Source organism: Dipodomys ordii, unplaced genomic scaffold (genome assembly GCF_000151885.1).
Source record: "Dipodomys ordii isolate 6190 unplaced genomic scaffold, Dord_2.0 Scaffold219, whole genome shotgun sequence".
Taxonomy (NCBI): Eukaryota; Metazoa; Chordata; class Mammalia; order Rodentia; family Heteromyidae; genus Dipodomys; species Dipodomys ordii.
In genome coordinates this window covers 1,637,123-1,662,038 of record NW_012267435.1, presented here as the reverse complement: position 1 = coordinate 1,662,038, position 24,916 = coordinate 1,637,123, and the positions used below count along the sequence as shown (strand labels likewise).

The 24,916-nt window shown below is 40.2% G+C and overlaps 1 protein-coding gene across 1 annotated transcript; it reads right to left on the bottom strand.

Annotated features, from left to right (window-relative positions):
* Positions 1-9,942: 9,942 nt before the first annotated feature.
* LOC106000469 (checkpoint protein HUS1-like) lies at positions 9,943-23,394 on the bottom strand. The gene is made up of 8 exons (XM_013035742.1): positions 23,343-23,394; positions 21,553-21,680; positions 21,299-21,475; positions 15,345-15,452; positions 14,264-14,338; positions 12,913-13,012; positions 11,827-11,946; positions 9,943-10,025 (listed from the first exon to the last, which is right to left on the bottom strand). Exons 1-8 carry the CDS (start codon positions 23,392-23,394, stop codon positions 9,943-9,945), a joined length of 843 nt encoding a protein of 280 aa, XP_012891196.1.
* Positions 23,395-24,916: the final 1,522 nt, after the last annotated feature.

Below are 24,916 nucleotides of genomic sequence, written 5' to 3'. Positions count from 1 at the left end.
CCTTGTTAGCAGTATCTGGCAGAACCTCTACCAGGTCCTTCTCTGGTGAACCTGTACCACCTGACAGATGCTCTACTTTGTAGGCAGGACAATTCACCATGTCCTGCCAAAGGCAGCGAGGCAATCAGAGAAGGTGCTATGCTCCATATCCAGGTAAACCACCAGGCCATGCCACCCCATATGTAGGTCAAACCACAAGAACCTGCTCTTTGCAGTCATGTAAAACTACTAGGTCTGTTTCTCCACAACCCAAATCTAAACCACTATACATTGAAGACTCTCAACCCCCAATATAGCTAAGTTAACCAGTAAGTTTTCCCTTTGGAAGCTAGGGAAGACCATCAGGTCATGCCATGTGAGCTTGCTAGCCATGCGAAAATAACAGACCATCCCCTCCCCAGCCAGGGAAAATTACCAGGCCTTACTCTATACAGTCAGGAAAAAAAAACATCAAGACCATCCTTCACAGCTGGGGTGAAACATCAGGCCCCACTCTATGCAGCCAGCTCAAGAACAAGGCCCTGTGACTTTATCTGTGCAATGGGACTGGGCCCAACTTACACAGAAGGGGAAACTATCATGCCTTCTCATCCACAGCCAATCTAAACAATCAGCACCTATACTCCATAACCAGGTCAAATCAGCAGTCCCCATGCCAGGGCAGATTCTGCCCTCCAAAGCAGTGCCATTTTACCACACAGCTCTCCACAGCTGTTTTATATCACCAGGTCCTGCCATTTGTAGTTCTGTCTCTACCCCAAGCCCCATCCTCAGGCACCATGCCACTCAGAAAATATCAGTCCTCTGCTGCCTCCTTTCTTTCTGCATTTGAGCCATTTGCCCATAGGATTCCTTTTTTCATGGATTTTTCTCACAAGGGCTTGTCTTCTAGAGAAGCTCACTTTTTTGTGTGAAAATACAATATAGAGGGGTTACAATTACATGGGCAAGATAATGAGTACATTTCTTATCAAGCATTGTTGCCTCCTCTTGTTTCCCCTTCCCATCCCTTCCTATCTTCCACCCCCTAGAGAAGCTCATTTTATCCTGAGGTTCTACACCCGGCCACAAACACAATCTTGCCATTCATAAGAGCTCTTCCTCATCCTCCTCTTGATATTAATTCTGTCCCAGAGCAAGTTTCTCAGCCTTTCTTAGTTCTTTTGTCCTCCACCCCCTTCCTCTCCCTATTAGATATTCTCACTATGTCCCTCTTCCCCCTCTCATGGCTTTTGTGGCCTGGATGTAGTCTCCACTCCTAGCCCTGTAAACCTTAGGTGGACTTTGCTTCCTGACCATCATGTCCTAAATACAGCCTCATGAGAGAACAAATATAGAAGCACACCTTGCTCTCTTTCACCACCTGAGCTGAGGCCTCCTCAGGAGTGACTATCCTCTACGAGCCCCAAAAGGAACCCAAACCTAAAACCTATTCCCTGTATTAAATATTCTGCCTGCTACATAGTTACCTGTAGGTTATCAAAAGTTCTCTGTTAGGAAACTCTCCTGAGCCTCTTCATCCTATATCATCTAGCCTTCTCCCACTGTTGATCTTTGATTCCTGTTGCCTTCTCCCTGGAATTATTTTGCTTTGCCCCTGAGTTTAGATTTCTCTTTTCCAGGTTGTTTCTTATGCATGGATTGCTTAACCAATAAAACGTGTATGTTGGTTTTCTTTGTGCTCACATAGAATAGTTTTTTATTGTTGCTAAGTGATTGAGAATTGGGACTGGTAAGTGCTAAGCACAAACTATTAACACTCGGCTACAACCTAACACCTAGAGTACTTCTCATTGGGATGAAAATGGGTAATTTCTTGCCATGCTTACAGGATTAAAAGAAGATAGCAGTAATCAGGCATGATGATAAAGACCTGTAAGAGCACTCAGGAGGCTGAAGCAGCAGAATTGTACATTTGAGAACAGTCTCAGTTATATAGTGGGACACTGTCTTAAAACAAACAAAAAAAACGATAAAATACAAAAGAAGTGGAGTCAGAGAATATTTTGCCAGCCATTAAATGTCTCTGCAATGGATTTCTGTCCAGAAAATTTGTACTTAGGCATACTGTATGCCTTCTTATCATAAGTAATGTGTAACATAGATGAGAGAATTTACAAGATTTAACACAAAGTTGGTGAAGTAAAGGAGAGCAGAATGGAGATATCCAGGATCAGAGAAGAAGCAGGGTATATTCAAGCATGTCTGGGGCTTCTGAGAGGAAGGCCCAGAATCAGGAAAGGAGGAAAAGAAATGGAAGTGGCATGGGAGTAAAGGCTTGTTTCTATAGGCAGAAAATCTGTGTGCTGAATGTAGGAGCTCTAGAAGATGGGGTTATTGATTGACACGGCAATGATCATACATTAACTGGAAACCATTAATACAAAATCCCACTGTAAAACAATATTATGACCTACTCTAGGAGGAGGGATATTAGGCTGTGTGTTGGGACTTGTATTTGGCTTGTATATATGTGATTGGCCAGAACTACATGGTCATAAACCATTCTATGGACATACTTCATTTTAGGTTCCTGAACCAACTGGGGATATACTATACTTCTTTTGCATGCTGTCTTCTCAATTTCCCTTCAACTACAAGCTGGCAGTGTTTCTGCTTGAAGTTTCTAAGAACCAGGTGATACTCTCTGTGGTTTTCTCTGGCATTGGCTGTGTTACACATTAGCCCTGTTACTGGAAAGGTATGCAGATAAATATCTTACTATGTGACCAAAATTTTCACAGCTGAACCTTGATACTTTTTCACTTGTTATAGATTACTCTATCCAGATGCAAAGTATAATGAAAGGGATAAAGAATTTTATTACAGGGCTGGGAAGGTAGCTCAGTGGTAGAGCGCTTGCCTTGCATGCCTGAGGCCCTGGGTTCGATTCCTCAGCACCACATAAGCAAAAAGAAAAAAGCCGGAAGTGGCGCTGTGGCTCAAGTGGTAGAGTGCTAGCCTTGAGCTGAACAGCTGAGGGACAGCGCCCAGGCCCAGAGTTCAGGCCCCATGACCGGACCCAAAAAAAAAAAAAGAATTTTATTACAGCAATCAGTTGTCTTTTACACCACACAGATATAAATAGATGCATACATATAGTATATATATTATATATATATACATATGTATACATACCACATTTTTTGTCTATCCATGTGTTGTTGGACATCTTGGCTTATTCCATCATTTGTCTATTGTGAACAGTGCTGCAATAAATATAGATATGCTGGTGTCTTCATGGTATGTTGATATAATCTCCATTGGGTATATTCTCAATGGTGATATGGTAAGGTCATAAAAAGGTGTATTAAGAAGGTATGTTTTTAGTCTTTATAGTAGTTCTTTACTGATATGCATAATGGAGGCACTAGTTTGTATTCCTATCACCAACAGTTTGTGAGGGTTTCTTCCCTGAACATCTCTCTCCATTCTCACCAGCATTTGTTGGTTTTTGCTTTCTTGCTGGCTGCCTTTCATGTTGGGGTAAGACTGTCCACATTACCAGTACCTGTTCTCTATAGTAGTACATCAAGATCCACTTCTGATCTCAATGGCCACACCACCCAGGCAGACCCTGATCAGCAACTCTGCCACAACATAGAGGGTCCTGAATTCTAGCTTCTTATCATCCTAATAGCACCAGATCTTGGCAAACTCACCACTCTGCCAGGCTTTGTTATCCACAGCAGTGCATCTGTGTCTGGCCCTGATTTCCTGTTCCATATCACCTGTGCAGGCCAAGATTCCTCAGTAGGAACACTCAACAACGTTGTGGTCTACAGCGGTATATATCAGGGTTCCAACTTGATGTCTGCCTTTATTTTACACTGTCACCACAACTGAGGCACATTGCCTGGCCCCATTCTCCACAGTAGTATATCTATGCCTCACTCTGATGTTCTGGGCCAAGACACCCTGTCAGGCCCAGCTCTTCCCAACTGGCCTTAATCTCTGGAGTAGTACATCTATATCCTACCCTGATGTGCAAGGTCATGCCACCCCAGCAGGCCAGGATCTCCAAAACTAGTCCACTTTGTCAAGCTCCATTTTCTACAGCAGGTCTACCTCTTATCTAAATAGCCACTTTACTCAGAGAGGCCTTGATGAGAAACATTGCCACACTAGGTCACATTTTGATCTTCAGGTTCTTGCCAGTCCTGTAGCACCAGATCTTGATAACCTTTCCTTTCAACCAGGACAGGTACTCAACGACAGTGCATCCATGTCTGCCAATTACTTATGTAGCCATATCACTTATACAAGACTATATCCCCACAGCATTCAACAAGGAAGATTTATATGCAGTGGTACATATGAAGATATCTTTGGCCAGGTTACCCTTACACTCCTTGATATTCCCAACTTTGCAATTTTGCCAAACCTCATTCTCTGGAGCAGTGCATCTGGTTCTTTCCTGGCTCTCCTGGGCCATACCACCCTGTCAGGCTAGGATCTCCCAAACTTGGCCCATTGTCTATAGCTTGATAACTGAAGCAGTTTGTCAAGGTTCACCTGTGACCAGAGGTAGAACTTGACCACTGCAAAGTGGTAATTTGGCCACCGAAATTGGCCAGACATGATGCACTGTTGTGGATAACAGAACCTGAAAGAATGACTGAATTGGCATGATCTGAAGCTACTAGGTACCATGAACCTGGAGGCCAGGGCTTGCCATGATGTGGCAGTATTGCTGATCAAGTTCTATCTGGTTGGTGTGACACTGAGATCAGAGGTTCAACTTGATGATACACCGCAGCAGAGAACAGAACCTGACAATGTGGCTTATCTAAACCATTTTAAATGACACGCATTAGGAAAACAAAAAAACAAATGTTGGTAAATTTGTGGGTGTGGGTATGTAGAAGACATAAATCCCTCATACACTCTTGGAATATAACCAATGTGCCCACTATGAAAATCAGTATGGAGATTCCACAAAACACTATAAATACCCTTCCTTATGACCCTGCCATACCACCATTGGGTATGTACTCAAAGGAAATTATATCAACATACCAAGAAAATACCTGACTGTCTGTGTATATTGTAGCAATGTTCACAATAGCCAAATGATAGAATTGGTCAAGATGCCCAACAACACATGAATGGATAAAGGTGCGGCATATATACATATGTATACATATACATCTATACATACACACAAATACATATATATGTATACACACACTTACACACAAATACTTGCATATACATATTCAGATATGTGTATGCATATATACATATACATCTTAATATATTCAAAGTGCTAATATTCTGGGCAGAAATCTATTTCAGAGGCATTAAATTAGTGCATATTATGTTACTTCACTTAAAAAATGTCAGTTACCATGGCCCCCTACAATCTCTTATTCATTTTTGTATTATACCACATTTTTAAAATTTTACTCTTTTCTTAATACATTCTCTTTTTTTGCCCTGATATATGCTGTGATGTCTATATCAGGGTCTGCTTGGGTGGTACAACTAGTGAGATCAGAGGTGTATCTTGATATACTGCTGAACAGGGTCTGATGAGTGACTCAGTTTTGAAGATCTGGGCCTGCAGTGGTGGCAAGGGCTAAGGATTGGTATGTGACCTAGATGAACTTCTCCAGAGAATGGGATAAGACAAACTGGCTCAGATTGGAGTTCCAGGCCTTCCAAGGTACCCTTGCCCAAGATACCAAGGTGGGACCCAGATGCACTGTTGCTTAGAATGGGGCCAGGTAATGTGACTCAGGTGCAGAAATTTTGGCCTTCATGTGTAGTAAAGCAACACACATCATGTTTGGACCCAGATGCACTACTCTACAGAACTGGGCCCCATTGAGTGGCCCTACTGCAGGGATCTTGGCTTGCACAGGTGATATGTCCATAGCAATCAGGTGCCAAACAGTGATGCACTGCTATGGTGAACTTAGTTTTGTACAGCTTGCCATGTTCCAGTGCTTCTAGATTGGCAAGAATCTGGACATGAGAACTTGCTATGGTGAACCAGTGGTTCAGATTATGGCTTGCCTAATGGGATCAATTTTATCAGAAGAGGACATTAATACCGTGTTGTGGGAAACTAGCCAGGAAAAGTATTCCATTTTTGGAGATAAGGGCCAGCCTAGATGGCTTGGACCCCAGCATCAATATGGGACTAAGATGCACTGTCAAAGAGAACAGGGCAAATATTGGTACCCAGTTAGAGAGATCTGATCCTCAGGTGTAGTACAGTGTGGAACATCATATTGAGACACAGATGCACTGCTCCAGAGAACCAGGTCTGGAAAATTTGCCCATCTACAGAGATCCAGGCCCAAGTGAACTGGCTCCAATCATTAGTGTGCTGCCCAGTAAACAGCTGTGGAGAAAGTTTCCTGACAAATGGCCCAACTGCAGTTATCTGGGCCTGAAGATGGAGTGCAAGACTGAACATCAGTTTGAGACTCAGATTAACTGCTCTAAACTAAAGGAGAAAGAGAGAGTGAATGAGAGAGACAGAGAGAGACAGAGAGAGCCAGGAACAGAGATAGATAGAGACAGAGAAGGAGGCAAGACTGTGGGAGAGAAACAGACAGAGAGACATAGAGATAGACGCTGTTTTCCAGCTGAGATATTATTATTCAGCCTCCATATGAGGGTCTTCATTTTCTGCTTCAGGTTGAAGCCTTCAAAGTAAAAGGCATCAACTTCAGTTCATCACTATAGAAATTTTTAAACACAGATATAGGCCAGTGACAAGTTCCTCATGATAAGGTCCAAGTTGCAATTTAGGTCCAGGAAACTCAGAAATAACAACCATGAGATTATAAACTCCTTCTGAAAAAATGCAGAGAGAATGGATACTTGAGGAAATGTTGACAGATAACATTTATAGAAAGGTGACAATGGGATATTAGTCTGGAAACTGATATTGTAAAAGGGTCTCTCGTATCTCTCTTGAAGCAGGGCCATTTCCAAGATCTGTCAAAATACAGTGCCAAGAGGAAGTGGATCTGTGGTTTAAGTGGTGGAGCGTTAGCCTTGAGCACAAAGAGACTCAGGGACAGTGCCCAGGCCCTGAGATGAAGCCCTATGACTGGCAAAACAAAAACAAAAAAGTTCATAAAAATACAGTGCCAAGAGGTCCATAATCAGCACTTAGTTTTATGCTTTACTGTGGTGAAATTATTCACAAGTATTTTAAGCAATGCGTCCTCACCTGTACTGGGCCCTAGGGTTGATGTGTCCTATCTTGTGTAGTGAAAAAATACTGACAGCATAAAAATAGGCATTGATCATTTCACAGCTAAGGAAGAAAATCCTTAAACATTAACCAAATGAGATACATTAAAGGATGATTATGACAGAATTTTTAAAATGGTTCCAAACCTTTACCCAGTTTTCGCCTCCTTCATATATGTCCTTTTGGCTTCTCTCACAAATGGTGGAGCTTATTCTTGAAGAGGTGCTACTCATGTGGCCAATGGATTTGCAAAGTGCTTATACATCTGAGATTGCCCACTGCTGTTTACCTTGACACTTCCCATGGCTCCCATGTGAAGTATCCTGGCCTAGTCTGTTAAAGGAAAAGATATACATGACTGAATTTTCCAAAAGGGCCAAGTAACTTCAGGAAGAATCTTCGGACTAGTCAACCACCTACAAACAATCTATGAGCTTATCTATGAATGAGCACACTGAGACCAACACAGACTCAAAGAACTATGAGCTAAATTCATCAGTATGTATTAAGGTGCTAAGGTTTAGAGTGAATCTATTAACATAGAAATAGTTTATTGATATAATCCCACTGTAGCTACAACCTGCACATCACCTCATTGATCATCCACACCGCAAGTATCATTATGCCAAAATATCATGGTCTCCATACTGTGCACTGGGTGAACAACCTTATCTTGGCTTAATCTATCCCTCCACCATGAATCTCTTTTAGTGATCATCGTAGGATGAATAATGGCTCCTCTACCTGGCACTTGTCCAGAGAATTTGGGCCACATTTCACTTTCAGAATTACTGCTATCTTCCTTGTCCCACACAGTTTATTGAATTTTAGTTAATAGACACACAATAAGGATTGGTGATAGGACCAACTGCAGTTTGCAAAATGACTACAGAGAGAACTCATTTTCCCTAAGCAAAACAAAATATAAAACACCAAAAAACAAAGAAACAAAAAACAAACAAGCCACAGTTTTCTCGCTTCTCTCATTCTGAAAGGTTCCAAGTATGAGAATAATATATAGAAAAGAGGAAAGTACTTCAAAAGTCCTTGAAAAGCATATCTATGGGAGAAAATAACGAACATGAGACACAGAAAGGAAGAAATTTTCTGAAAAAAAATGGAGGATTTGCAGATGGGAGGAAAATAGACTATGTGAGGACAAACAGTATCAAAACATTACATCTGTAAATAGAGATGGCAAACCTGAATTCGCTTGAAAGCTGATGTATAATAGAGGTTGGGCAATTGGGACAAGTTAGAGTAGGTGAGGATGTCTGATTAAAGTATGCTGTGTAAATGTATAGAATACTGTGATGAATACCATGATATGATGAAGTCCCTAGGAACAAGTGATAGACACTTTAACAAAAATAAACTTTAGGAAGTTCAAGATGTTGTGTCTTCAGTATGGGCATTAGTGAAGGAATGGAGGGATGGAGATGGGGAAAGAAGGAGAATAAAGTCAAAATCCTACATGTATATGTGTGAAAATGGAACAGTGTACATTATTGAGATTTGTTTGGGAGCAGTATAGGAGGAGAGCGACAGAAGGGCTGATTCTGATCAAGGTACATCTTATTCATATATGGACAAGTGACAAATGAAATCACTGTACACCTATTTGAACACATTAAAAATAATTTTAGGGGCTGGGAAGGTGGCTCAGTGGTAGAGGGCTTGCCTTGTATGCATGAGGCTCTGGGTTTGATTCCTCAACACCACACAAGCAGAAAAAATAAAGCCGGAAGTGGCTCTGTGGCTCAAGTGGTAGAGCGGTAGCCTTGAGCTGAAGAGCTGAGGGACAGCGTCCAGGCCCAGAGGTCAGGCCCTTGACTGGACCAAAAAAAAACAATAATAATTTTAAACAGGTCAACAGTGTTGGCTGTTTATAGTCCTAGCTACTCAAGAGGTTAAGGTCTGAGCATTATGGTTCATTGCAGCCCCAGCAGCTTAACATGTAATATTTAAGAAATTAAAATTGTCAGTTGTATATGTCCTAAGAATAAATACTCAAAAACATATATTCATATGAATCTTTTATTATATGCTCATATAAAGTATGTTTTATTACAGAATTTGTTATATAATTGTTAAGAAATACACAAATGTACATAGATTGAAAAACCCAAGATCAAAGTTTGGTGTATACTGTCCAGGTCTTCTTTGATTACACTACAAATAGCAACATCAATATTTGATTTAAAATTTCATATTAATTTATTCACATCTTTTCATAATAGATTTTTGTTCTATAGAATTATATATGATATGAAATATATTAAGCCACGGAGATCAGTTAACCAATTCAATATTATTTCCTATTTAGGACCTTCTCCATTTTTCTCTTTAAACATTATTAGACAATCTCTGACTATAACCTTTGCACAGGAGGATTAAGTCAAAGGAAACACACATTTTTTAGGCTTTCCACACACAGAATATATGAAAAAGTAGGATCCAGCAAAGTGATACAATTCACACTGCAACCAGAACAAAAGGAAATAAGATAGGAAAAAATCTAGCTATTTTTCATATGTAAACTTAAACATTACATGTTTATCCAGCTGTTTAATTAATTTCACTTTAGTAAGAACACTGAAAAGGAAAACGAAGCAGGGTGCAGGGCTCTGTGGTGCTGTGAGGTCAGATAAGGAGGAGGAACAGAAGAGGGTACCACCTTTCCCTCCAGGACAGATGGCTGCCCTCACAAACCTTGTGACATTCTGCTAGTTCAAGGCTGGGATGAAATACTTGACAGAGTAGATTTCAAAAAGGAATTCAAAATAAGAAATTCTGTTCCTCACCATATCTGCAGAAAAGAAAAATTCACTAATTTAAAGACCCATTGTAACACACATATATGAATCCCACCCATCAGAACAGAATTGTCACCCTGGAACCATCCTGTAATAAGTATTTTGCTTGGTCACTGAATAATTCACATGAACAGAGAACTACCAACTACCAGAGGAAAGAATGTGAGAAAAGGACTGAAGCAGCCAAAGCCCTATAGAAAACCTAGAAAACAAGCTCCCTGGAAAAACGCATTTCCTCATATCTATTCTTTGCCAGTGCAAGATGGAAGTGTACAGAGAAGAGTGCAGTGCACCTGAGACCTTGCATATAGGCACATGCCCATCTAACACTGCCCAAGTCCTGACATCATGGCCCTTCCCTGGTCTCTCCTCTCTGTTCCCTTCCATGATTATATATATACATATATATGTGTAAATATATTGTACAGAGTGGTTAGAGTTACATGAGTAAAGTAATGAGTACATTTCCTTTTGAACATTGTTACCCCCTCCTTTGTTTTTCCCCTACCATCCCTTCCTTCCCCACCTCCCCACCTCCTCCCTCCCTCCCCGAAATTGTTGAGTTTGTTTTTAACGTAATGTCTTGTACATCTCATTGTTACAATGGGTCAGCCTGTATCCTTACTTCAGTATTTTGTTATTTCCCTTCCCCTCCCCAAATTAGAAAAATGTATATACAAGATGAGGGTACCAGAATTACATACAGTGAAAAAAGGGGTTATACCAATAGGGAAGAACATACAAAAGAAACAAAAGAGAACACATAGTACATTATAAATACATTTAAAAACAATAGTAACAAAGATAAACCATCTTGTGTCTCTGTCTTAAGGTTCATTTTCCTTAGCACCATCTTATATGGTCATATGTGAATAGCTTTTGACCTTTTCTACTCGTCTGGTAAGGAGATCCTAGATGTATACTAGTTATTACAAATAAGGGAAACCATGGGACCTATGTTTCTTTGGGTCTGGCTTACTTCACTTAGTATATTTTTTTCAAGTCTTTCTCTTTGTCTCTCTCTTATAGAAAGGCTGGTAGTTCAGAAAGCCAACAAGATTCTCCTTTTACTCCATGGTGTACTAAAGTACTGAGGTGCAATTTCAGACCATTCTCCTCAGCTTGGCTCACTGATGAGTACAAAATTAGCTGCAGAGCCACCCCACAGAGAGAGGACATCAAAATACTTGGTCAGTTTCCTTCTGGTTGCATGGGCTTTGGAGAAAGAGACTAAAAGCACCTTGAAAAGCTCCTGACAAGATGCTTTGCTCAAGGGTAGTCTGTAGATGACAAGGCCAGGGCATGACCTCATATTAGTGAGCAAGTCAGACTTGAGTTACAAGCTTTATGAATCAGAATCCAAATAGGAGATTTAGGTAGTAAGCTCAGGCCAGATGTGAATAAAAATAAATAAGACCACAAAAGCAGAATCTCAGACCTAAGCAAAATTTTGAATCTGAGTGTGCAGAATCTGACAAATGTAGGGAGCATGGATGGTCTAGCTCTCCTCTTCACAGTGTCTCTGAAGGCAGAGCTAAATCCCCATAGTGAAGTGAGGCAGCTCCCTGACAACCAGGGGTAGTGGCAAGTGCCTCTCAATTACTTATCAAGCACCCCAAGTTTGTGCTCTGTTGCAATGTCTAAGCACTTCTGAATCCAGAAAACTTTGCAAGACTGCTCAAGAAAGATGTGGTACTCAAATCATCTTATTTTGCATTTACAAGTCTCAATGCAATATTTGACTATTGGAAACGTCTCTGATATATACAAAAGAATACAGTGAAGCAAACTTACTGAATGTAGCCTTTGTAGGATTATCTTGCACTCCTCCAAGGAAATGGAGTAGCTGATAGACATTTATGTGCATCTCAGCCTTCTCTTCTGGTTGTCTGTCTTCAGAAGCATTTTCAGGAACTGAGTAATATAAGTGATTTTAAGCAATTCTCTTTATATAACAAGAAGCCCAGAGAGACAACACACATTTATCTAAATAACTAATTGACCTCACTTTTTCCTTTATAACCCTGGTTCCTGGGGTTGTAAATGAGTTTGTAAATGTCATCAGTCATTAAATACATATTTGTTATATTCTAGGTAATTACAATTGTGTGGTGTTTCCAATGGATCTTTCACTTAAAATAGACCTCAAATTCATCTACTGGGACTTGAAAAAGGCCTCAATTTCATCTATAGAACAAAGAAAATTGTACTTGGTAATCCCTATGGCTTTATATGCTAACATATACATAGCTAAGACAAGACTTCTCATACATAACTAGAATGGAAAAAGAAATTGGCCTTTCAACGTCTGGTAAAGAAACAGAATAGCCGGGCACCGGTGGCTCACACCTGTAATCCTAGCTACACAGGAGGCTGAGATCTCAGGATTACGGTTCAAAGCCAGCCCAGGCAGGAAAGTCCATGAGACTCTCATCTCCAATAAACTACTAGTAAACTGGAAGTGACGCTGTGACTCAAGTGGTAGAGCGCTCGCCTTGAACTGAAGAGCACAAGGACAGCGCCCAAGCCCAGAGTTCAAGCTCTACAACCGACAAAAATAAAGAAAGAAAGAAACAGAATAAAGTCTCACTTTCTGTTCATTAAAACTATCAAAATGAGCTGGGCACTGGTGGCTCATGCCTGTATTTCTAGCTTTCAGGAGGCTGCAATCTTTGAACTTCAAAGCCAGCCCAGGCATAAAATCCCCTGTGAGACTCTTTTCTCCAACCACCAGAAACCAGAAGAGGTACTGTGACTCAAAGTAGTAGAGAACCGGCCCTGAACATGAAATCTTAGGGACAGTGCCCTGGCCCTGAATTCAAGACCATGACTGACAAAAACATAATAATTAAATAAAAATAAACCATAAGAAATACTTACCTAAACGAGGATTTCCAAGATCTTGAAAATAAGTGGTAACACTTACTAATTCATTTTCCATCTTCAGGTTCAATTCTCCATTTTGGTTTGCTTCAATAATCTAGAAATTAAGTATTATAAAAGGGTCTTAAAATAAAAAAGAAACACAAAATAGAAAAATATATGGATCAGTCTCCTCAAGCCAATTGAAAAGGTACTCCTGTCAGACCTACAACCCTCAGAAGCCACCAAGATAGAGCTGTGTCAAGAAGAAAGGGAAGATAACACATGGAAACTCGCAACTCAGAAATCTCTCAAATCCAACACAGGCAGAGAGAATGTTCCCAGTGCAAAACTCAGCAGAAAAATGTGAACCACAGGAGTGGAAGGCTTCTTCCTTGGAGACTGTGAGACAGATGAGTGCTCTGTAGGCATGGGCAGAGTGATCAGAGCTCCCTTATACCATGAGGCACTGCTTAGGCACAGAGCCAAGAAAGGGTGCCCAGTGAGCAGGCCAGATACACTTGGAGTTCAGGGAAGGATGGTTACAAAAAGGGAAAAGAAATAATGATTCTTCAAAAGTGCCAGTTAGGTGACTCCAAAAGATTCTGAGTGCCTTTATAATTGGTGTATTCACAGTGTAAAGAAATTATGAAGCTAAAAATTTATCTTGGTCCATTACCAAATCGACAATGAAACCACCTTCTAATAGTTCTTAAAAATGTCAATAATGAGAAGTGGCGCTGTGGCTCAAGCGGTAGAGCGTTAGCCTTGAGCTGAAGAACTGAGGGACAGCGCCAAGGCTCAGAGTTCAAGCCCCACCACCGACAAAAAAAAAAGTCAGTAATGGACTGTGACTGAATCATATCAAAAAGTACTCTGGAAAAAAGTAAACACAATAACAGTACCAACAACACACTCTGAAATCTTTGAACATTCTATACACAAACGTAGAGTATTATTTCTAGAAGACCACCAAACTATCTGTGACAGTTATACATTTAACACAAAGTCAGTTATTTAAAAGTGTACTTTTGTGTTGGAAAATTATATTTCCAGGTTCAGAAATACCTCAGGTGCTCTCTGGATGGAGCAGCTTCAGTGTTTTCCCCTCCCAGTTCCAGTGGGCACAGTACAGTTGGGGAGGAAAGTGAGCCACCATGTCTCCCTCACTTCTCCCCAATAAGTATCCTCTCTTCATCCCTGGATCTTTGGCATCCTCTGGGAGCTATTCAGAGCAGGACCTGGGGCTGAGCCCCACACCTTTGGTATAGCACAAACACCTTCACCTACAGAGAAGCTGCCTCCATGTAAAAACAACCCATGCAAGCTAGACCTCAGTCAATGCTCTTTCCTTTTCTTCATAACATACAAGGTAATTGCTGACATGTTTCATTTTTTCTACAACATTCTTCAGAGTCTTCAAGATGGGCAAGTAAATGCTAACCTATAATATAAAGACAAGAAATCACCAGTATTAAAAAGTATTAATATATTCTAGAAATGACATTGCAAAATCTGTATTCTAAATTTCTGGATTACAATTTTTTGAATAAAGTTCTTTTTAATATATGAAAAGTACTTTTGTAATTTTAATAGCTCACTAATGATCAAGCATAATTTAAAAAATTGTCTTTGTGGTGATCTATGCAATCCCAAACCAAAGGCATCCTTTTGATTTAATATGGGCTACAGCATTTCAGATGTGATGCTCACACACAAATCTAGGAGAAATGAGTCCAAGTACTAACCAGAAAGTCTTCTTCTGAGAAGATTTATAGATAGAACCTTTATTCACACTCAGTTCAAAAATACAGTGAGCAATTATTGCAATTAACCTGGGGATATATTACTAAAACTGCTTTATAAATTGCTGGCTTTTGAGCCAGCCACTGATGTCTCATAATGCTAATCCTAAATATCTAGAAGGCTCAGGTCTGAGAATTTCAGTTCTAAGTCACACAAGGGAAATGGCTATGTAGATGTCTTCTTCTACTGAAAGTCAAATAAATGTTTTATTCGCTGCATAATTTTCATTTCCTCTTAAACAAATTGTGAGCAAAGCCAGAAGACCTTTTAGCATGATATTCATTTCAGTAGCCTTGTTTTCCCTAAGCAAGACATGTAACCCTAAGTTGGTCATCATAATGATATTCCTGACATAGAGTCCAATGAATCCCAAATTGCTTCCTAGGCCTAGCTTATTAAGAAAGGTGTTTCATCTTGTATGGGTCAGGATCATGAAATTTCTATTCTATATAACAGTGTTTAAAGATAATCTACATAAATAACAAAAGACAAATAGTCAATTTTCTTTTCCTAGAGTATCCTTTAAATATAAATATTTTATTATCAGAAACTATTTTCAATAAAATATTCTGCAAGACTACAGATAAAGGATTCATATCTTCTATTCAATGACATTAAACAACAAGACTGCAAGTATCACTTACATCCAAGTTTGGAACTATGGGTTCCTGTAGTTTGTTCCATAAATGTGTTGGAATAACCTCTATGGGGAAGTAATATGTCATTATGCAACTCCTGTTTGACTCACATAACTGCAAAGAAAAGATTTTGCTATTGTCAATATTGTAACAAAACCAAAACCAATGAACTGAGGGCAAAACCATTGAAATACCAAGTCTAATTGTAATGTTCTCAATTTACTTATTCAGAATCTACCCAACACATATTGATGTTTTCCTGTTTCCCTCTGGGACCAAAGGAGCTGAAAAATGTAGTGACTAAGAAAAAAAACTCCTGGACGTCCCAGTGGAATGAAAGAAATAGTAATAAACAGATGAAATTGTATGAGACACTCATTAGAGCCTTGAATAAAACACAGTAGGCTGAGGGAGGAAGTAGCTGCTACTGCATGAGAATAGGGATGAACTATGCAAATACATGACACAGGAACTAGAGATGCAGAGAGTTATGGGAAAATGGGGATTGGCTAAGCGTGGGAATGGCATACAAATCTGTGAGATGGAAAAGCAAATATACTATACTGAAGAAAACCCAGATACCAGGTTTGTGAAATTGATCTTTAGCATGATGGTTTCTAAACTACTGAAAGGATAAACTATGCTTATTTGTTTCTATGATTTGTTTCTAGGCTCACAGACCAACATACATTATACTTTACAGAGCAAAAGATTCTACCACCAGACAGGCGCTAGTGGCTCATGCCTGTAATTCTAGCTACTCAGGAGGCTGAGATCTGAGGATCGTGGTTCAAAGCCAGTCCAAACAGGAAAGTCGTGAGACTCTTATCTCCAATAAACCACTAGAAAACTGGAAGTGGCACTGTGGCTCAAGCAGTAGAGCACTGGCCTTGAGCTGAAGAGCTGAGGGACAGCCCAAGCCCAGAGTTCAAGCCCCATGACCAACCAAAAAAAAAAAAAAAAAGATTCTACCACCTTGCTTCTCCTTAAAAAATTAAATTTTTTTCTAAGAACTTTCTTCATGTAAAGAATTCAGAAAAGGGGCTGGGAAGGTGGCTCAGTGGTAGAGTGCATGCCTTGCATGCATGAGGCCCTGGGTTCGATTCCTCAGCACCACATAAGCAAAAAGAAAAAGCCGGAAGTGGCACTGTGGCTCAAGTGGTAGAGCGCTAGCCTTGAGCTGAAGAGCTGAGGGACAGCGCCCAGGCCCAGAGTTCAGGCCCCATGACCTGACCCAAAAAAATAAAAAGAATTTAGGAAAAATAACGAGGAGTCCTTTTTCACAAATATCTTAAGGCCACATGAAATACTTATGAATTAAATACATTGACTATGTAAGCAACAATTATAAAGGTTACAGAGGCTTTAAAGAGAGGGTTTGGGAATTTGTTAGTTTGGGAACTGAGTGAAAATGGATCTCATAAACACTGAAAAGGTGTTCATTTTGGATTTGGTTCTATTTTAGATTGGGCCATACACAGAAGGCTTTAATCATCATGTTAATAAATATGAACTTCCTCAGGACAGGTATTAATATGTTTCTTCTGTATCCTCAGATTTTGTGGATTAGTATACATTTATGTATTTAACATCCATACACATTTTTACATAAATAGTGAGTTAATATGGATGTTGACTTGGCACTTTTATTATTTAACTATATACAGATTTTAAAAAATTAATTCTAGAATGAGCTTCATTAAAAATTTATATCCACATCTAATAACTCAGAATATACACTTACAAAGATTCTAGATCATCTTACTCTCAAGATACTTTAAGGCAAAGAAATGAAATATTTTCAATGTTTCATTCAAGCATTTAAAAATATTTTTCACTGAGGAGTTCGGAGGAAGATGGTGGAGGAGAAGCTGGAGGCTCAACAAGCTCTTGCATAGAAAGCAGTTTTAGTGTTCCGGTGAACAATCCCAGGCCAAAGAATCACACCAAGTGTGTCATCACAGTACAGAGAGTTTGGCCAGAGAGGGAAAATCCAGTAAAGGAGACATATCTGAGCACTTGCAGGTAGCCATGGCTTGTGGTGGCTGCGGCAGCAGCAGCAACAGCCATAGCCGCCATACCTACAACAGAAATAGTCCAAGAAAAAGATGCCAGACACAGCGGGTGAGCAGATTATACTCAACACCAGCAAGAACTGACAAGGAGCAGATATCTTCATCTAGAAGATCGCAGACCAGAGATGGCCCAGGAACCAAGACTCTGGCATGAGTAGAACCCTGACATCCTCACTCCTTCTCAGGGAGCACAGGAGGGAAGGCTGCCCCTCCCCCACCACCAGAGCTCTCAATATTGGATACTGACTGAACCCAGCCTCATCACAGCATCTCCAAACTAGAGGAAACAGCCATCTCCCTCTTTTGTGATACTCAAAGCAGATCTCCCTCCCACTGAACTAACCTGGAAGAAGGATCACAAAATCCTGGGTAATGCAGAGCATTTTTCTGCCTGCTCAAACAAACTGACTTAAGAAACCAATCAAGCCACAGGAAAACCAAACACCACAAGCAGACCAGACACTCCAAGAGATTGGCTACAGACACAGGGGAGATACAGGATCTTCCCATTCTCTTCACCTCCCCCCCACCAAAAAAAAATCAAAGAACTCTTTTTTGTACCTTTCTAAATTTTTTTTGGGGGGGTCCAGTCATGGGGCCTGAACTCTGGGCCTGGGCGCTGTCCCTCAACTCTTCAGCTCAAGGCTAGCGCTCTACCACTTGAGCCACAGCGCCACTTCTGGCTTTTTTTTTGCTTATGTGGTGCTGAGGAATCGAACCCAGGGCCTCAGGCATGCAAGGCAAGCGCTCTACCACTGAGCCACCTTCCCAGCCCCCTTTCTAAATTTTTTAAAAATTGTTTTCAATTAATCTTTTTTTCCCTCTCAATTTTTATTTTAGCTGTATGTGTGTGTGTGTGTGTGTGTGTGTGTGTGTGTGTGTGTGTGTGTGTGTGCTTTTGTTTTAAGTCTCTTCTGACCTTTTGTTCCTTTTTATAAATTCTTTTTATTTTTTCTCCACATACAGCTCCCCTATGACCCAGCAATCCTACTTTTGGGCATTTACCCAAATGATCACAAACAAGACCATACTAAAGCTACCAGCATAAATATGTTTATTGCAGCATTATTTACCATAGCTAAGATATGGAACCAATCCAGATGTCCCTCAGTAGATGAATGGATCAAGAAAATATGGTATATATACACAATGGAATTCTATGCCTCCATCAGACAAAATGACATTGCCCCATTTGTTAGGAAATGGAAAGACTTGGAAAAAATTATATTAAGTGAAGTAAGCCAGGCCCAAAGAAACATAGGTCCCGTGGTTTCAATTATTTGCAATAACTAGTGTATGTCTGATATAAGCAGAGAGGTCAGATAAGTTGATGTTAGGTGAAATGAACCACAAGATAAGGATTCAAATGTTTTTTCTTTCTTGTGATTGCTTCTAACATATTTATAAGATATTCTTTGTTGCTTTGTATGTCCCTCCCCCATGGTATAACCCCTGCTTTCATTGTATTTTATATTGGTATAATTTGTGGAAGGGAAGGGAAAAAACAAATTGTTTAAATAGAGATACAGGTGGACCAATTGCAACAATGAGATGAACAAGATGTTATGTAGAAAAACGAACTTTACAACTTTGGCTGGGGAGGGAGGGGGGAGGTGAAATGGGAAAGGGTGGGAAGGAGAAACAAAGGAAGAGGCAAGAATGCTTGATAAGAAATGTACTCATTACCTTGCCCATGTAATTGTAACCCCTCCGTATTGTATTTTCACAATAAAAATATATTTTTTCACTGATACTTTAGTAATTTATTTTTTGATGGGAGAGTATATAGTTGTAAATGTTAGCTTAGAAGATATTATAGTTCCACTATTACTTTCAAATAGTTTTAGGAATTATTCATTGCTAGTTAACTTTTACAATACACATAAACATTATTATAAAATCATTGCAAGAACAGCAAGTCTATTATTTTGTTAACATACATGCTAAAATTAGAAAGATATACCAACTTCAGTCTGGGTGTATAGCCTGTTTGAATGTGCATTGTGTGTGTACATGCGGGTGTGTACACGTGCGTGTGTATGTGCATGCATGCCTCTTCAGTTCACACATGGCTAGGGGAGTACCCATCAGCTCTAAGGAGAAATGTGACCTCAACTCATCTGGCATATAAAGAAAAAATTCAACTGAAGACTGATTACATAAAGGCAGATGAGGCAGGAACAAGAAACATCAGAAGTGAGACAGGAATGGTTTTCTACTATTAAAAGAAACAGAGGTGCTAGAAGTTTTACTATTTAGAAAGGGCAGCATCCTAGGTGAATATTTGTGATCATATTTTAAAATAAGAAGAATGAACAACAAACTCTAAGAAAATGTTCATGTAACACATTCTTAATTTAAAAAAATTAGTTTTACATTACAGGATGGAATAGGAGAAACCCTAGGTCTCCTTGGCTCAGGCCAAAATTTTCTGAATAGAGACCCGGAAACACAACAAATCAAAGAAAGGTTGGACAAATGAGATTGCATAAAGTTGCAGAGCTTCTGCATGGCAAAGGACAGAGCTAGCAAGATCAATAGAAAGCCCACAGATTGGGAGAAGATCTTTACTAGCCATACAACGGACAAGGGTCTCATATCTAAAATATACTTGGAACTCAAAAAATTAAATCCCCCAACAACAAATCCTCAAAGAAACAACTGCCCAATAAATAAGTGGGCGAAAGACTTAAAGAGAAACTTCTCTGAAGAAGAAAGAAGGATGGCCAATAGACACATGAAGAAATGCTCAACCTCCCTAGCCATAAAAGAAATGCAAATCAAAACAATATTGAGATACCACCTCACTCCAGTTAGAATGGCAAAAATCAAGAACTCTAACAACAACAGATGCTGGAGGGGATGTGGACAGAAGGGAACCTTACTTCATTGTTGGTGGGAATGTAAACTTGTTCAACCACTTTGGAAAGCAGTATGGAGGTTCCGCAAAAGACTCCACATAGAACTCCCCTATGACCCAGCAATCCTACTTTTGGGCATTTACCCAAATGTTTACAAACAAGATCACACTAAAGCTACCAGCACAACTATGTTTATTGCAGCATTATTTACCATAGCTAAGATCTTGAACCAACCCAGATGCCCCTCAGTAGATGAATGGATCAAGAAAATGTGGTATATATACACAATGGAATTCTATGCCTCCATCAGAAAGAATGACATTGCCCCATTTGTTAGGAAATGGAAAAACTTGGAAAAAATTATATTAAGTGAAGTAAGCCAGGCCCAAAGAAACATAGGCCTCATGGTTTCCCTTATTTGCAATATCTAGTATATGTATGAGTCAAGCGGAAAAGGTCAGATAATGTGATGTTAGGAAAATGAACCCTTAGATATGTAGTTTAATGTTTTTTTCTTTTATGCATGTGTTTCTAAAGCATTTATAAGATTATTTCTTTGTTGCTTTGTATGTCCCTCCCCCACAGTATAACCCCTGCTTTTACTATATTTGATATCAGTATAACTTGTGGAGGAGATGGGGAAAAACAAGTTGTTTAAGGATACAGGTGGACCTGTTGCACCAATGAGAAGTACAAGTTGTCATGTCGAAAACGAGCTTTACAATGTTGGTGGGTGGGGGGGAAGGATTGGGACTGGGAGGGGAGGGGGGAGGCTGGGAAGGGATCTGAAGGATAAACAAAGGAGGAGGCTGCAATGCTTGGTAAGAAATGTCCGCATTATCCTGCCCATGTAATTGTAACCCCTCTGTACAGTATGTTCACAAATAAAATAAAATAAATTTAAAAAATTAGTTTTAAATAATATCATTATAAATCTCAAGCTTTGTAAATCTCAAACTACCTACATTTTTCCCAGACCAAGACCCTTGTAAGAAATTTCAAAAACATTTTTCCTTCTACTCACCAGCTTTATACAGATCTTGAAAATCCCAGAGTATTTATTAATGAACTTGATCTTCAAGATTTCAGTACTATGGGAATTGTTCAAGGCTGGAGTTAGGTTTTCCAATTGTAGTTGTAAATATATCTCATTATATTCTGCAGAGACACCTTTCATTTGAAATTTGCTGAAAAAGTTCTCCTATGGAAAGCAAAGAAGCACATGTGAACGCTCAAGGAAAGTAGGTGGAGCATGAGGATGCTCAGGCTCCTGCTTACCTTCAGAAGCTCACACCACAAGCTTGCCCTTCCACTTTCTTGACTCCCCAAAAGAATGAAGCTCAGTTTATCCGGGCAGATGTGGAGGATGCAGCCTTTGGCGAGTTTAGCTAACATACGGATGACTCCTGTAACAAAGAGTAAAAGAAGTTAATAAATTGCATATTCCCTATTCTAAGGAGCATTTTTTATTTCTTTTTATTTTGTCTTGTATGTAAGTTTATCTGATTTGGGGAGGGGAAGGGAAGCACAGAAACAGTGGGATAAAAGGTGAACTAATTCAGCAGTGATACTCACTACGTACTATCTTGGAAATGCCCTATCAACTTGGAGGGATGGGGGAGGGAGGGAAAAACTGGGAGAAAATGAGGGAAGGGGTGACACTGTTCAAAAAGGAGTGTGCTGGGGCTGGGAAGGTGGCTCAGTGGTAGAGTGCTTGCCTTGCATGCCTGAGGCCCTGGGATCGATTCCTCAGCACCACATAAGCAAAAAGAAAAAAGCTGGAAGTGGTGCTGTGGCTCAAGTGGTACAGTGCTAGCCTTGAGCTGAAGAGCTGAGGGAGAGCTCTCAGGCCCAGAGTTCAGGCCCAGAGTTCAGGCCCCACGACCGGACGACCCCCACAAAAAAGGAGTGTGCTCAATACCTGACATATGTAACTGTAATCCCTCTGTACATCACCTTTACAATAAAATTTTAGGCGGAGCCGGGCGCTGGTGGCTCACACCTGTAATCCTAGCTACTCAGGAGGCTGAGATCTGAGGATCGCGGTTCAAAGCCAGCCCGGGCAGGAAAGACCGTGAGACTCCTATCTCCAATAAGCCACCAGAAAACTGGAAGTGGCGCTGTAGCTCAAGTGGTAGAGTGCTCGCCTTGAGCTGAAGAGCTGAGGGACAGCGCCCAGGCCCAGAGTTCAAGCCCCACGACCGACAAAAAAAAAAATTTTAGGCGGGCATAGGTGGCTTAGCTGAGCACCAGTAATGGTTCATGCCTGTAATCCTAGTTACTCATGAGGCTGAGATCTGAAGATCGTGGTTTGGAGCCAGTCAGGGCAGAAAAGTCCCTTTGAGACTCTTATCTCCAGTTAATCAATCAAAAACCAGAAGTGTCACTGTGGCTCAGAAGCCTTGAGCAAAGAAACTCAGGGTTGGCGCTCAGGCCCTTAGTTCAAGCTCAATAATGGGGAAAAAACAAAAACAAAAACAAAAAACAGACTTGGTGTTCAGCAAGGTGCAGCTTATTATCTCCCTGGAAAATACTTAAATAATTTCCAGGTTATCCAGTGTCTCAATAACCTTTGGAGGCATTTAGCACCTGCTATCCATGCTCATTAAAGAAACTGAGACTCAAGGAAACCTTTAACTGGTAACCATACAGTCCACTTAATGGGCCACTGGATACACAGCAAAACTCTGGAAGAGAGGTTGAACATACAAGTTTCAGCATATGCTAGACTAAGGGAAGAATGGGCTCTACCCATAAAGTGTTGACTACAAAAGATAAAGACTTCTACTGGCATAGTGAGAAAGAAATCACGCAAGAGGAATGGAGTTCCAGAAAATTCCATGGGCATTGTCCTTCATTCCCACAATCTACAACCAGGCTCTAACCATTCATAAGGCTAACCCTGCTCTCCCTCTACCTCCTTCCCACCCTCCTTTGGAACTGAAAGCTATAGGCAGTGGCCTTCCTCCCAGCAGTGCCTGACCAGTCCTCACCTATCCCTAGCACTACCCCTGCCCAGACTCTGCCTCCTTCCGGTCCCCCTGGCTCCAGCAGTTTTCCCTGCTCACTCTTGAAGTGACCCAGAGAATCCTGGTCCACTATCTCAGCCCGGAACCTCATGGCTGCACCCGCCCAAGCTCCACTGTGCTGTGGCTTCGACCCCAGGCAACCAATTGTTGGCCTCTTCGCGTCTCACCGGAAACGTTACCAACCACAAAGGACCACTTCCGCCCAAATGTGTAGTGAGGCTGCGCATGCGCCTTCCCAGCATGCACCACTTCTATTCATTGAGAACAGTTTACGGGTTTTGTTGGGTTTTTGTTTTTGTTTTCACTTCTTGAATATTTAGCAGAATGCGTGTCTTGATTCTGGGAAATCACATTTTGAGAAACATCTCGTAAGTATTTCAACTACGTTCTTAAAGACTTCCAAATACCATCAACAGTTTATAGAGGATTAAACAAAGTAACATTTGAACATGTCTATCCAGAGCAAGAAAACACCTTGCCTGAGTGATTATGTTGGTTGCTAGACAGTGAACCATCTTGTTGAAAATTTTGAAAATTTTTGGAAATGTTAGTAAATTTGGACCATATACTTATTTAAAATGGCATGCATACAGAACCTTGATGTTAAATGATAATTTCTATTCCTTATGAATATTACTAGATATGATATACTTCTTGCTAGCATAAATATTCGGTTCTGAATTTTTTAATTGACAGCTTAATCGAACTATGATATCCAATTTGATTGTCCAAAGACTATATATTTCTATCCAGTTATTGATGGCTCACTCCAGTAATACTACCTACTCAAGAGGGTAAGATCTGAGGATCACACTTCAAAGCCAGCCTTGGCAAAATAGTCAATAAAATCATCTCTCCACCTAACCAGCAAAAAGGTAGAATTGTTGCTGAGGCAACACTACCTTTGAGTGGAGAAAGCTAAGGATTAGTGCTCAAGCCCTGAATTTAAGCCCTAATACCAGAACAAAAGGGCTATTTTCATGTAAATAATGTTTTCTTCCCTTACCTTCTCTTTCCTTCCCTCCCTCCCTCCCTCTCTTCTTCCCTACTTTCCCTTCCTTCCTTCCTTCCTTCCTTCCTTCCTTCCTTCCTTCCTTCCTTCCTTCCTTTCCTTTCCTTTCTTTTCCTTCCTTCTTTCCTCTCTTGTTTCTTCCTCTATCCTCTTTGCTTCTTTTCTTTTCTTCTGTTGTCTTTTCTTTATTTTTTCTGTGTGTATGTTGGACATCAAAGCCTCAGGATGACTGCATGCAAGGCAGGTTCTCTACCATGAAGTTAAATCCACACCGAAGAATTAGTCTCACAGATTTTTGCAAGCAGAAGTCAAGAATCTTATTTTAGCTTGATGTATAGAATGAAGATAAGAGTAAATAATAACAGTGAAGATGGTTGGTGAAATAATGTAGGACTACACAAAGAAGGTAAATCGGTTTCCTTTTTAAAATTTTTGATGACATGTTTAAATCTTGTAATTATCTTTTCTTGATTATATAAATTTGTGTTATTTTTAAGTGATTGTACTAAGGGTCTTCAAATCAACATGTCAGTTTATGAATGTAATGCATCTTGACCAATGTCACCACATTCTTTGTTCTGCCCAGTCTCTCCAAACATTA